At 34.5% G+C, this 15,602-nt stretch overlaps 1 protein-coding gene across 4 annotated transcripts in view; it reads right to left on the bottom strand.

The window, feature by feature from the left end:
* Positions 1-7,393: 7,393 nt before the first annotated feature.
* PCSK5 (proprotein convertase subtilisin/kexin type 5) overlaps positions 7,394-15,602 on the bottom strand; it is a 160,442-nt gene continuing 152,233 nt past the window's right edge. For 2 of the 4 annotated variants that reach the window (XM_032212755.1, XM_032212752.1), the window contains exons 20-21: positions 14,304-14,419; positions 7,394-10,165 (exon numbers count right to left, since the gene is read on the bottom strand). In XM_032212755.1, the coding sequence (XP_032068646.1) occupies positions 10,050-10,165; positions 14,304-14,419 (232 nt within the window). In that variant the 3' untranslated portion in view covers positions 7,394-10,049. Of the gene's footprint in view, positions 10,166-12,284; positions 12,458-13,049; positions 14,420-15,602 lie in introns of those variants that run through there. The other 2 variants (XM_032212754.1, XM_032212753.1) reach the window with 2 other exon arrangements.

Here is a 15,602-nt window from a genome sequence, read left to right as displayed (position 1 = left end):
TCCTACATACGGGTAAAAAAATAGAATGGCAGCAATTTAGAACGGTTGAAGAAATCTGTGAAATCTGTATGTGAAAAACATCTGAATGTCCTTGAAGACCAGAAGATAAACATAAACAGGGAATGAGATGTAGCTGCTAAAAGCCAATGCTACTTTGGAGCCCAGGATCTAGGTCACAGGAAGTGATTATTCTACTCCACTTCCTGATCAGATGCCAGTAGACATACTGTACCCAGTTTGGGCACCACAGTTCAGAAAGCTAGAGACAAAATGAAAAAAGTTTAGACAAGGACTACCAAGATGGAAAGATGTCTGGAAATCAAGCCCTATGAGGAATGGTGGAAATATATTTATATGTTTACCTTGCAAAAGAGACCAATGTGGTAAGATATGGTGTCAATCAAATATCCGAAAGGTTATCATCAAGAAGAGGGAGCAGATAACCATTTCAAAACCATTTGTTTAAAAGTACTCAGAAATAGGATTAGGAGGAAATTCTTGATTGTATGATATTTTATCCAGTTAAACAAGCTGCCCCATGATGCAGTAAGATCTCCTTCATGGGAGATCTTCAATCAGAGGTTAGACAATCATCTATCAGAAATGCTCTAATTAATCCTGTACTGAGTAGGAGACCAGATGAGATTTGCTGTAAGGTCACTTACAATTCAATGATTTTATGATTCTTGAAATTGGTGTTATCTGTGAATGAAGGTTAGCTCAGATCCACACTATAAATCAGAAACATTCACAGTATCTTTTCATTGCTGCTGCAAAGCTTCCTTTTGCGGCCAGAGTTTTCCTGGCAAGTTCTGGACTATTACTCAGAATCTTTAAGACTTTTTCTAGAGAAATCAGCTGAGAACACATGACATCTTGCAGACAGATCTATCCTTCTGCTGTTCTCTGAAATACCAATTGGGTTAAATGGCATGGGATTTTTAGCGAAGAATAAAAAACCTTCAAGATTTCAATCATGACCATTCAATTTAAACAATATTTCATTTACGTTTTATAAAAGGTAAAAAAATGTGTGGTTAAGACAACCATCTTTTTTGATGACCTCCCGCCTTCCTGGGATAACCCCAGTCAGGTTGGTCCATTATACCATGCACAATCATGGATTCTGTTTTTACCCCAATTCCTAGTATAGTGTTACCCACCTCTGTGCATTAGCTGAGCCATTTGTTTTCCAATAACTTTTATGATACATTTCATTTGTATTCTTTGGATTGATAACACTGTATATTTATGTCACCTATATGACTCTCCTTTTACCACAATCTTTGAGATCTTATCAATCTGATCTTTGGACTCTGCTTCTGATAGACAGTGGAAGAAAAGATATAGTAGGCTGCAATAAGGAAAGGAAACACAGTCAAGGACATTTCTAGGAGTCAGTCATAAGCAGAGTTTTCCTCCTCCCTGATAAACTACAATCCTTTGGGAGAATGACTTAGTAAAATAAACAATAATAATAATGCAATAATAGCGATTATTCCTAGGTTTTAGAAATGAGGTCATAAATGCTTTGGTTTGCATTGCTAATTGAGCAGAAGATTGTGCTCTTTGACCCAAATCTCATTGAAATTGACCATCGATTGTGTAGCTGCAGGAGGACTTTTTAGTTTATGCTGATGAACTAGATCATTCTTCTTTGGTCTTCCATAAAGAAAGTATGGCTTCACTAAATTATCTTCCTGATAAAATCAATGGTACTGACAAATGCACCCACTTTCATTGTAGCACTGGAAGCAACTCAAAATTCCAGGATATCTCAAAAAAGAAGAGAGGAGACAGAGGACACCGCAAAGACAAGAGACATACATTTTCTGATTCAGTTCTCATTTCATTTAAAAAAAAGTAATTCCCCACCTACATCAAATCTATAAATGTTACACTGTTACCTGCCCAAGGGAGGCAGGTCCTTCCTAAATCTATGTTGCTCAGAGTAAAGTACCATCTGAGAGATTGTAAAGTATGCTTATATTTTGTGAAAATATATTTTCATAACTTCTTAATATAAATTGGAGCTGTCTCTTTCTCTCTGCCTCTGTCCCTCACTCTGCTTTGGGGAGATAAAGTTACTTAGCAATTACAATTATTTAGGGCTCTATAAAATGAAGGAAACCAGGAAGAGGATTCAAGGTTTCAGCAGTGGGTAAAAAGACATAATAAGAATGCCAGGTCGATCCGGGGGGGCGGAGCCTGTCGCCGAGGAGGGCTCAACCGAGCTCCTCTCAGAGATCTGGTCTGTATATCTAAATAAGATCATAGATATCACCCCTTTTTGGCTATAAAGGGGCAGGGAGTAGCTCTGTGTGCTAGGGTCTATTCGTAATTCACAGCCTTTCTCTTTTTTTTTGGCTGTGGACAGAGATTAGATCCAGCGTGAGCGGAGCTTTTATCTCCAGCCAGTTCTTCTCAGCTGCTTTTTTTGCAGCCCCAAACAGGCGACCCCCCCCCCAGGACAAAGCAAAGTTGTTTGAAGCTAGGATTAATACGGGCGGGTCCCACTCCTGTGAGATTTATGCTTTTATTACTATCTTAAATACCAGCACCATTTGTCTTAGAGGCTTCTTTGTTTAAACGGACTTCAAAATGGCGATTTCTCTCCGTTGGTGACTGATAGGGGATGTACGTAGCCGGTTTTACCTTCCTGCAGACCGCTCCTTAACAAAATAATTTTTTTTGTTTTTTTTGGAAACAGAGGGGAGCGAAAGCACTGTTTATTTGTTTATTTATAATGGCACCTAGGTCAAAATCGAAGCGTCTCTCTACAAATGTGCCTAAAGAATCTATGAATGAACTTAAAGAATTTACACTGGAATCGCAGCCCTTGTCTCCTACGCCCTCTACTGGAGAATTCTTAACACAGGAATTTTTCTTTCAAATGTTTAATGATTTTAAACAAGAAATTAAGGAATTTGTATTGGAGCTATATGGTGATTTAAAGTCTAAAATTGACCAAATGAAGGCGAATACATTTGCAGCCGTGTCTGCCGTCAGATTATACCGCTGAAATAGAGAATAAATTGGAAAGCTTGGAGGAGGCTAATTCTAATTTGACTACTAATATTCAAATATTACAACAAAAAATTAGAGACACTCAAGAACAGCTCGTTATGATAAACTTTAATAAGAAGGCATTCGCAATAAGAGTCAGAGGATTCCGCGAAAAGGAGCGAGAGAATCTGAAACAGACCTTTGTTGAAGCCCTCAGCCATGCGGTGGGAAGCCCGGGACTTAACTTTGATTGGCAGATTCGGAAAATCTATCGCCAGAATTCGTTGGTAGCGGAACAGCGACAGCTCCCGAGGGACATAATTATATATTTCTCCACAAAAGAATCCAGAAACGCGATCATGCAAAAATTTTACAATAATAGTTTGAGAGTTGATGGCCAGGACTTGATTGTCTTCAAAGAAATACCTTTCCAGATGTTGAGAGCAAGAAGAGACTATGCTTTTTTAACTAAAGAGCTTAGAAATCAACAGATTCAATATAGATGGGAGGCCCCAGCCGGCATTACGGTCACATTTGAGAATCAATGACTTCGTCTCAATTCTGTTTCGGAGGCTCGAGATTTCTATTACAAGACTTTGAAGGCGGGACTTCCTGATTCACTTGGAAAAGAGGAGAGACAAGCCGAAGGAGAAGGCAAGCAACAGACCACATGGCTGCAAGATGGAGGGGGTAGCTCCCCCTCCCTCAGAGAAGCAGAAAAGCGGAGTTCGAGGATTTAGACATTCTAAAATATTCGCCAAAGTTGTGGATTGAATGGGGGTTTGCGACCTCTCTCCGGTAGAAAAAGCGGAATTTATTGGTGGGGTGATACTGAATGTATATATGTAAAATGCATGCAGAATGATTTACGCTGTTTAAATCTTGTTAGAAGGGAAAGTTTGAAGAGATTATTTTAAAATAGAAGGTAAACTGATTCTTGTTGAAACTATTATTTGAATATGTGGAATGATCTATGCTATTTAATTTTTATTAGAAGGGAAAGCTTGGTGAAATTATTTTGAGCTAGATTTTAAACTAATGCCTGCATAAATTTGATAGTGGCAAATATCAGAGAAGCAAGGGATGAGGGTAAAATGCATGCGGAATGATTTACGCATATTGGTGGGGTGATACTGAATGTATATATGTAAAATGAATGCAGAACGAATTATGTTGTTTAAATTCTGTTAGAAGGGAAAGCTGGATGAGATTATTTTAAAACAGAAGGTAAACTGATTCTTGTTGAAAGTATTATTTGAATATGTGGAATGATCTATGCTATTTAATTTTTATTAGAAGGGAAAGCTTGGTGAAATTATTTTGAGCTAAATTTTAAACTAATGTCTGCATAAATTTGATAGTGGTAAATATCAGAGAAGCAAGGGATGAGGGCAAAATGCATGCGGAATGATTTACGTTGTTTAAATCCTATTAGAAGGGAAAGCCGGTCGGGATCATTTTAAAGTAATACTTGATCCACTCTGCTTAAATTTTACTAAGAAGGGAAAGTTTGGTCAGATTATTTTGAATTACTGTTTGAAATTAAGGTTAAGAAAGATTATTTACGCTGTTTAAATCCTATTAGAAGGGAAAGTTTGATTATTCTTCTGTAAAGTAATATCTGAATATGTGGAATGATCCACGCTGCTTAAATTTTACTAGAAGGGATTATTTTTGAGTTAGATTGTATATTGATGTCTATACAAATTTGGATAAATGTTTATCTGAATACAAGGTTAAGGAAGAGGAATGGGAGAGTCTACAGGAGGTCGGGATAAATAACAAAGAAGCAAGAGACGAGAATAAAATATAGATAGAATGACTTATACTATTTAAGCATAGATAAAGATGGGGGGCTGAGCTTAACACAAAGTTTCTTTTTTTTTCTTTTTTCTTTGTTCTTTTCTTTTTTTTTTGTTTTTTGTTTTCCTCTTAATATATTACTTTTATTTTTAATCCATACGAACATAAGATACTTTAGATAGAAGGCAGTGCCAGGTGTGGGCCCTGGGAAGTCGGGAGGAGTAGGGATGGGGATTTAGGGTGGGTGGGTGGGTGGGTGTTAATATAGTCTCAATAAGAACAAGAATGCACTTATATACGGTTGTTCTTTTTTTTCCCCCTTTTTTTTCTCTTTTCTTTCTTTATATTTTTTTTTCCTTGGTTTATTTTACTTTTTATCAGATTATAATAAACAACACTTGAATAAAGGAATACACCAAGGAGGGAGGTAGAGGGAAAGAGGAGGGAGGAGTAAGGAAGGAGTAAGGGGAATGTAAGGAGGGCGTGTTGGGAGTAAGGGGAGAAGGAAGGTTTGAGGGGAAAGGGAAGTAGGAGGGGAGCGTTAGAGGGAGGAAAGGAAAGTTGGAGGGGGTAGATGGGGTGTATGGAGGATGGAAGTGTCAGGTGGGGTTGTGAATGATGAGTTGTGTTTTCTTTTTTATTTTTTTTTATTTTTTTTATTTTTTTTTTCTTATAGCAAATACCCTGTATATAAGTGATTGTAAAATGGAATGTGAAAATGAATAAAATATATTTTAAAAAAAAAAAAAAAGAATGCCAGGTCAATCTTCTGCAGAATTGCTCAGAGGCCAGATATACTCACTAGCAGGCCAAATGTTTAGTCACCAGCTTTTACAGAAATGTGAGACTGTTTTTTAATGATAGATTTGTTCATTCCATGCTGAACCTAGAAAAAAACCACCTCTCATTGTTTCTTTGTCAACATTGTTGTTGTTGTTGTTAAAATACCTAAACCACTTAGATCTTCTATTTCTGATTCATGCTGTTGACATCTTAGCTAATAGGTATATAATTCCACCTGGAAGCTACATTTATGTATTTATTTAGCTGGTGGTTTGTGAGCATGCAGTAGATTAAAGTGATGCTGTGAAGCAGATAGGGCTTTTTCACTTACAACCATGGAGCATGAACTTTATTCATTGTCATGGTGAAGGACATTCACTCTCCAATTAAAAAGAAGTATGACATTTGATATAAACTTTCATTGCTTATTTAATGCTAAAAGAATTTCATCAATTTGAAGTAGAGCTTTGAGGTCAATTCACACATGCAATTAATTTCTGTGTATGTTAGACTAAGCACTGAGTTTTTAAACTTATTAACACCTGGCCCTTGCTCAGGTTACCCCATAATTGTTTAAATCTTACTGTGGCATAAACATTACAGCAGAACTTTGAAGAACCATACTTTTGTATGTTCATGAGTTGATCCTTTGTATGAAGTATTGAACACTTCATGGATAAATTCTATTCTGCCACTGGAAGAAAACGACACTCGGACACAAATTCAAAATAAGGTGACAAAGACTACAGCATTATATTAAGTTGCAAATTTGATGAATGACCATAGCTTCCTCAAAATTGATTCTATGTCATGTACAAAAGTTTATAAAATCATTTGTAACTCTTGGTGCTTGAGTCCCTTTGGAAATAAATAAGAAATATGAATATTCTTCTACCCCAAGACCAATAGTTTAATATAAAACATTCTTTCAGTTTATTTAAGCAATTTCTGTTTAGTACCAAATTACTTGTTTAAAAAAATGAGGGAAGGGAAAAACACAGAAAAAGTAACATCTAAGCAAAAGAATATTTATGTCATATGCTTATGACATATATATGTCATAAATGTGCTTTACTAGGCTGATGGAGAAAAGGTTAATTTAATAGAAAAAATAAAATGTAGAATAACATTGATTTTGGCCAATAACAATTACAATACTATCTGTTTTTACAAATAACAGCTGGATGTTTTACAATGTACAGTATTTTTCAGTAAAATGTATCTGGATTTAACAATGTCAGTATTTAAAAAAATTAAATTCTCCACTATATTAGTTTAAAAGCATTTTAAAGTATCCAAATAAAATCTTTACAACTCAATATATTATATCACAATTTGGAGACACACAAGCACACATATGGATGTGTTTGCATGTGTGTATGTGTTACGTAATATTTACTTATATAATATATATATTCCATTAACTTAAATCGTGGAAGCATTATTTTATAGTTTTTGTCATGTAAAAATGAGGCAGTCCAGACAGTAGTAATACAACTAGAACAGAGTTATGAGAATTTTTGAAAATTGGGCATCAGTGGCATTAACCATATCACACTTACGGTGTCTTCTCAGAGTACAAGCCATCGCCCAACTTACATACAGTTACATCAAACTTAATTACTTTTGAAAAAGAATAGACAATGAGTGATTAATTGAAACACTATTAATCTCATAGAAATTCATACACAGCTAGAACAAAAATATCTGACTTTTTCCCATTTTCATCAATCATTTCCAAGTCAAAAATATTCCACCTCAGCTGTAGGATATTACTAGGCAAGAACTTTGTCTTTTCATGGATTGTTTTTCACTCCAGCCAATTTCTTTGAACCTCCTTTTTCTCCTTATTGAAGCCATCTCTTTAAGATCTTAGTTTAAGTTTTAGAATAAGAGAGATGGTAAAAAGAAATATGTTTTTAAAATATTGTCTAGAATTTACTTTGGACAAATGCCTTTGTCACATTGTGCTGATCTTTAGTATATTTAAGAAAAGTTTTTTTCTCCATTTGAAGTTTTGCTAAAACAGCATAGGATTGTGTACTATGTAACTATGTATCTTGTAACACTAGAATTTCTCTTACATCTACCTTTTTTCTAGAATATAAATAAAAAAAGATAGCTAGCTAGATTTTGTGCAAATCATAAAAAATAGTGAAAATATTCTTGAGACTATGAATGGCAGTATCAAAACACCTTTACCTTTTTGCTGGTCTGTTAAATGTTTCAAGTTATAATAATAAATACTGAGGATTTTAAATGAAATGAGTTTTCAAGGTGATAATTATTCATTTTAATCTTAAAATAAATTTATTTCTAAATAATTTGATGGTGAGCAAGATGATTTTTCTGCATATTTATTTATATTGAAAAAAGATTAATTTCTATATAATTTGTAATGTTTAGGAAGCCCTATTTTTTCAGGATAAATAAAAACATTATTTCATATAGATCTGTGCTATATACAATGAAAACAATTAAGAATGGCAGAATTATCTTATATTTTCTGCTACATGAATGCTTTGAAAATTAATTAAAATGCACAAATTATATTTTAATACTATTTTCAGTATTAAAATAGAATATAGAAAATACTATGAAATTTGAAACTTATTTTTGGGATTTTCTCAACATATTATATGATAGCAGAAAGCTTTATGTTTAGGACTTTATGTTTTCTACTATTGCACAATAATAACAAATTATTTCACTCTTGATGGAATACTGATAATGCATGCACATTAAGAGTAAAATTTGGCTTAGTATATTAATTCCAGTTATAGGTATAGATCACACAAATGTTTATAGTAGTACCATTGCTTCTGGATTTCATATCTATTCATTTTTAGCAATTGCTGAAATCCAGAGAATTTACTTTGTTCAGAAAGCAATATATCATGAATGTATTGAGCATACTACATATAAAATAACCTATGCATGAGCCAATGCATATTTACTTGCTGAAGGGATATTGAAATCCATACATGTATATGTGCTAATTTTGTTCACTTTTATGTAAAAAAAAAACCCTTACAAGCTCTGTTCATATACCTTATTTTATCGCATAAACTAAACATGATATTATTTAGTGGAGTATTTGACATATTCATGTATGCATCACACTTTAATAAATGTATGAAATATTTGGTAGGAAAATTCGAGTTTCAAAAAGTATTAATAAAAGGATCTAATGTTAGCTAAAGGAAAATAAATGATAAACATAAAGGTATGTAAAAGTAAATATGCAAAAAGAAATATCAATAGATTTTTGGAAAGTTCTTTTTTTAAAAAACTAATGTATGATATGTATTTTTGTTAAGATTGAAATTAATTTGGTCTACTCATAGTCTTCTATGTATATTATATGAACTGATATTTGATTGCTTCTTACTGCTTTTTGATATTTGATAGACTATTTCACAGGTGTCAAATTCGCAGCATCATGTCATCATGTGACACGATGTTTTTCCCCTTTGTGGAGTTAGGGTGGGCATGACCAGTGTATGACCCATCTGGCCCATGGGCTGCGAGCTTGACACCCTGGATTATTTGGTTCAGTTAAATTAGATTTTATTTAAAATTATTTCCTTTAATTTTTATGTTTAACTTGACTGATCTGAAGTCATGGCCCATATCCAAAGAAATATATTGGTATCAAAGTTTTAAAAGTTCACACTCTACCTTATGGATATTGGTGGATTCCAGTTCAAGTATAAAAGCTACACTTAAAAAGGGAGGGTTCTTGCATCTTTCAGAGTTTATTCATACCAGAATGAAGCCTAAAACTTTGAAATTTATCTTTAAAAAACATACTGTTTGATCTGGCCAGAATTCTGAAAAGCTTTTGGAGAATTTAGCAACGTGATAAAATGAATCCAAGCAAATGCTACCCAACATACAATCACGCTAAAAAATAATGCAGACACCACCATAATGCACACAGAGCATGAGCTTCCAACAAGAAAAATGTTATTTCTTTTCAGAGTTCTTCTCGTTCTTATTACATGAGGACAAAAAAGAAAAGACTAATGCGAGTATGTTTTTTGTTTTGTTTTAATCCATTGTAAACTTGTGCTGTATTGTTGGCGCACTCTACACATCTTCAAGGGAAACAAGCAGAAAAAAAAAAGAAAAGCAGATTTTTGAAAAAAATATATATCCAGGCATGTCCTTAAATTGACAGGAAGTCAAATGACTTTAATTTGGCATCAAATGCTTTGGTCACACCCTACTGACACTGTGATCCCAGATGTTTTTTTTTCTGAACACCCAGTAATGAAAGGTAGGCTCGTTGTAGTTTTATATTTTAAGTTCCAATATACAGTTCACTGCCTCCCCAAAGGGGAGAAAGAGAAAGAGGAAGAAAAAAGGTGGTTTTAGGGGGGGTTTCCCCATTTTTAATAATATGGATTAATCTATAAGTCTACCGGAACAAGAATGCCTGGAGAGGAGCCAAATCAACCTTTTAGTGTACATGTTCTGCAGCAAAGTTGCTGAAGTACTTTCCGCTGGCAAAGATTATTCTTTTTCACTAGCATACAGAAGCCGCCTTCTGCCCAAGACTCTTCCGTTGCTTCAGGAGGTCATAGAGAGTGGAAGGAGGTTGAGGTTTGAACAGCATGGTGTCAAGTAGAGGGAGATTTAATTGGTCAGACAGGCAAATTTGATAGAAGAGATCATTCAGGAGCAGGTAGCAAATAGGAAATTGGGTTTCCATCAAAAGGAATTTCAGTCACAACAGCATTTGTTTTCAGGAAAATACATTGTGTTGTAGCAGGGAGTGATTTGTATCCATTTATATAAGAAGAAGAAAAAAAGATCAGAAAAAGAAATATTAGAAAACAGTGAAAAATGCACAGAGATATCTTATTGAGTATTATGAATTTAAAAAAAGAGTACTAAACAGAAACACACAAGAATGTACACATAATTTTAAATCATATAGAATTTAATAGAATATTCTGATTTCTTTTGGTGTACTCCCCAAAATGGTTACGGTGAAGATTCCTTTGCTCACTGTGCAATTGCAAAGCATGATTTATTATAATGTGCATCACAATCATTTTTTAAAAGCTCATTCACTTGTTACTTTATGGAGAAAAATCTTAGTCTGATTCAGAGTCTAATGCATAATTTTCCTACAATTTAAGAGAAAAAGCTATAAATAAATTGGGTGGACTGTATTCTTTGATCATCCACTTTGGGGAAAATTCAGAGATAAGCAGCTGCCAATGGAAGAGCATTTGCCAGTGGAAATAGATTTTCTCTACCTAGCAGCTCCTTCTGACCAATTCCACCCCACCCCACCGCCTACGATAGAGCAATTGAAGGCTGCAGTCAGGAGGATTCAAAGGGCAAATTGAATATTATCCTGTCTTTGTGAAGAACATGAGTTTTCAATCTGATTTTAAGTTCAATCCCACATTCAGATAAATCTGCCAGTGTCTCGTTTATCACAATCCAAGCTGCTAAGCACTTTTTCCAGTCAGTTAGTTAAAGGCATATTGCAATATTTGGTTGGTTTAGCAATTTTACTGTGTACAAAAGCATGTTATTTTATACATGCTTTTAAAGGAGAACTATGAAATAATGAGATGGAAAAAAATAAAATCATCCTTGAAACTAATATGTGCATGAAAAATATTTCTCACTGGAGTTTTGTTTTCTTAAATTCATTGTTGGTGGCAAATGCGGTAAAACTCATTGAACATATGATGTTCTTGATAGCACTTGCATATATTGCCATTGATATTGAAATCATTATGTTGTTAAGAAACTTGTAACACTCTGAATGCTACTTAAACCAAAAGGGATCACAAGCAGAGGCCTAATGTTATGTGGACATTAATTCAATGAGTTTTACAGCATTTGCCACCAACAATGAATTTAAGAAAACAAACTTCCAGTGAGAAATATTTTTCATGCACATATTAGTTTCAAGGAGGATTTTATTTTTTTCCATCTCATTATTTCATAGTTCTCCTTTAAAAGCATGTATAAAATGACATGCCTTTGTATGTTCTCTGTAAATTCAAAGTTCTCCATATATTACTGTGATCATAAAAAATCTTGCAGTTGCACACTAAACCCTTGATTTAGCAGACCAGTGGGAAATGGGGTTGTCATGAAAGCAGATATCCATTAAATTCAAATGTCTTTTATGCAAGCATAAATTCATTTATTTTATGCATATAAGTGGCAGAAGGGATTTTATCCATGTACAGAAATTTAAAGTTTATGGACAAATTTTGTATGTTGCATTTAAAATCTCCTAAAGGCTTTTAATTGAGGGTTTAAAGGTAAAGATAAAGGTTTCCCTCGTACATATGTGCTAGTCGTTCCTGACTCTGGGGAGCACTATTCATCTCTGTTTCAAAGCCGAAGAGTCAGCGCTGTCCAAAGATACCTCCGTGGTCATGTGGCCAGCATGATTAAATGCCGAAGGCACACGGAATGCTGTTACCTTCCCACCTAAGGTGGTTCCTATTTTTCTACTTGCATTTTTATATGCTTTTGAACTGCTAGGTTGGCAGAAGTTGGGACAAGTAACAGGAGTTCACTCCATTACGTGGCGCTAGGGATTTGAACTGCTTAATTGCCAACATTTCTAATCGACAAGCTCATCATTTAGCCACTGAGCCACTGAGTCCCTTAATTGAGAGTTTATTATGGCTTAAATAATTTGATTTCCAAGTCATAGGTTCCTTAAGTATCAGGAATTTCTTCACTTCACCCCCAAATGTAGCTTAAAATTATTCTGAGAATGTCAAGAGAAGCAATAGCCAGGATGTGAGTTAGACATCTTAGAATGGAGTATTTCAGTTTGGAGGAAATTGTAGTTGGATACAAATCATGAAGGGAACACCTGGACAGGATATAAAATAATCAGAACAGGAACAGAGGTTAAAAAACAACAACAGATCACACACTCCATTGATAAATTGTCAAAAACCATTCAATGAAAGGAACAAGAAGAAAAGCTGGTAGCATACAGTAGTAGGTGATATGAAAAACTGAGTGTAGCAGCAATTGTAATTACAAATGAGAAATAAAAACATTTGAAATGAAAGCAGCAATGTAAACTTTACACATCATTAAAACAAGCTGAGATGTTGTACCGTTTAAGGTGAAAGTAGTGTGCTTCTTTAATCTACTAGATTAAACCTAGAACCCCAAGGTTCTTACTGACTTTTGAACAATGCAAAATTAAGACTCTTAGTAAACTTGCAGTGTTTGCTGATTAGCCTGTATGAATTCATTCAACAAAAGGGTTTAACAAGATGCACTATGGTCTGCTACACCACTGTGTATCTTTATTACAGCTGACTCACTCTGGATACTAATGAAACCAACTAGAAGTTATTGCTTGTTCCACTATCTCAGCATATCTTTACAAGATAAAGAAAAAGTAGAGAGCACGGCTTTCCCCCATTTTCTTAACAGCAATTTTTTTCTCTAATCATCTGACCAGAAGGGAAAAGTCAAGAAATTTAAGTCGATAGAATTTTTGGGGGGATTTTTCCATTGGTTAGATCTGGCACATTTACAAATATTTATTTATTTATTTAGTCAACTTTTCCCTCAAATCCAAATTTGGCCACATTCTGTTCTATTTTCAGATAGATAGACAATACAATTTCTTCAAATTTCTTCAAAGAAAAATGACAATTTTTTAAAAAAAATATGACTTATGCATAGATATTTATGGTGATCATTTTCTAGGAATAGAAATAGGGATTTTCCCTTGTTAAATACATGGTTGGTTACATCTACCTATCCCTGTAGAAAAATCCTAATATTCATTCCCAAACCTGCTTCTGTTTTCTTCTATGTATTCCAGTACATAGAAGCACATTGGTCACATCTGACCACATAATTAGTCTAGTTGGAGCCAGAGGTGGGTTGCTACCAATTCGCACCAGTTCGGGTGAACCGGCAGTGGCATTTTGACCTTGGTTGCAGCATCAGCAGCGACCCCAGCTGGCCACGCCCCTGAACCAGTTCCCAGTCACTGCTACCAATGCCAGCTTTTTTTTTAGTATTTTTTTTCATGTTCTGGCACGCATGCACAAAGGAACCAATGGCAATGCCAACAGCAACCCATCCCTGATTGGGGTCTCCAAATATTATCTACTCATACATCCAAGTCCTTCTAATACATCAGGAGGACACCAGGATTAAAGTACTGACCTTTGAGAATGAGTATTCAGCTATAACTGTGAAGTTTTGAAAGGAACCCAATTGTTTCTGGTTGAGGATACTAATTTTTCTTCCAGGCAGTTGATACATATACTCACACACTATAGCAAAAGTGCAACTCCCATAATAAATAACAATTCTTTTATATTTTGAATTTGCAAAATTAAAATTTCCAGTATTTCACATTTGGGGGACAATTTCAACAGCTGATTTATTCTATCTTTGTTCAGGGCCTCTTTCTACAGTTTTTTAAAAAAATATTTTATTTTTTCATTCATGCAGTCTTAGATCTTTTAATACTGTTTGTACATTCAATTTATTCTCAGAAGCTTTTAAGCAAATATATGAAAATAGACTACTCTTTTATGATAAATGATGAGAATACTAAGCTGGCTTTTCCTATTGGGAATAAAAACAATAAAGGAGTTCAACTTTCTGGAGGTTATTTTTTAAAGTCTAAACAATATTAAACAGAAGAAAAATCAGAAAATTAGTTGGAGAAATGCACTCACCATCTTTACAGACAAGACCAACTACACAGAGACCTGTATCTAAGATGTAGCCATTTGGACAACTTGTACAGTTTCTTTCTCCTGGACCACTGCACCCAAAACAGCTGACATCACATCTGAATGGAAAAAAACAACAACAGCAAGTTATACATAGGATCAAGATTGATCATCTCTCTTGTAATCAAATACTGCTTAATTTGATTCATATTTGAATTACTACAAGATTCTAAAATGTAGACGCTAACACAGAAAATAACAGCATGAACGTTTAAATCACATAAGCAACCTATCTTTGTTCCTTCTTTTACACCTCTGAGATCTTGAAGGCTAATCACACACAAAGAAAACTATATTTCTCCAACATTTCCACATAGTTAACTATAATCTAGAGGCCGTGCCAAATAATCTGGCTGCTCAGAATTTTCAGTTAATCAATTTCCCTTTTATATGTCTATTTTGGGACTAGAAAACATTTACATATATTAGTCTCATTTTTCCCCTTTTTAGCTAGACAACTAATTCCATGATGCCTCTAAACCCATGGTTTCTGGATGGGAAAAAATGAAATCGATGGGGAAGAATTCTCACCTGTGAATGACTAATTATATATGGTAAGGCTGTTGGTCATTGTACAATTTCATCACAGAACATAATCACATTTTCACACCTCACAAAATTGTACATAACTCTCTGCCAGCATCTTAACTTTGATTTGGAAGGTTTTGGCTTAAATATGTCCTAGAAATATTTCAAAGGATTCTGGATACCCAAAAGCTTCATTAATACAGCTTGAGTGGAAATTGCTACTAATGCTAGGGATAAGTTTGGATAATTAAAAAGTTTAGTAATAGGAATTATTTTTAGAAAATAGAATTCCTTTTCAGCAGGGCAGTTTGTTTCTTAGTTATGGCTCACATTGGATTTTATTCTGCTAGTCATTGGTGACTATGTTGGCAGTGCTCATCTCCGTTTCAAGGCCATTTAGTCAGCACTGTCCAAAGACATTTCCATTGTTATATGGCCAGAGTGCTGTTACCATCCCTGCAAAATGGTACCTATTTATCTACTCACATTTGCATACTTTCTAATTGCTCAGTAGGCAAGAGCTGGGGTAAGGACAGGAGCTTACCCTAATGCATGGTGCTCAAGTGTCGAACCTGGACTACTGGCTTTCCAGCCAACAAGCCCAAATGTCTTAACCACTGAGTCATTTTTATGGTTCTTATATAGTTCACATATAAAATGGGTCAATTTTTGCATCTGATTTAAAATGTGACATAGTTTATAATGACCACTTAC

The sequence above is a fragment of the Thamnophis elegans genome, chromosome 3 (genome assembly GCF_009769535.1).
Source record: "Thamnophis elegans isolate rThaEle1 chromosome 3, rThaEle1.pri, whole genome shotgun sequence".
NCBI classification, from domain to species: domain Eukaryota; kingdom Metazoa; phylum Chordata; class Lepidosauria; order Squamata; family Colubridae; genus Thamnophis; species Thamnophis elegans.
The sequence above is the reverse complement of the archived record's forward strand: the minus strand, read 5'-3'. Positions and strand labels throughout refer to the sequence as shown.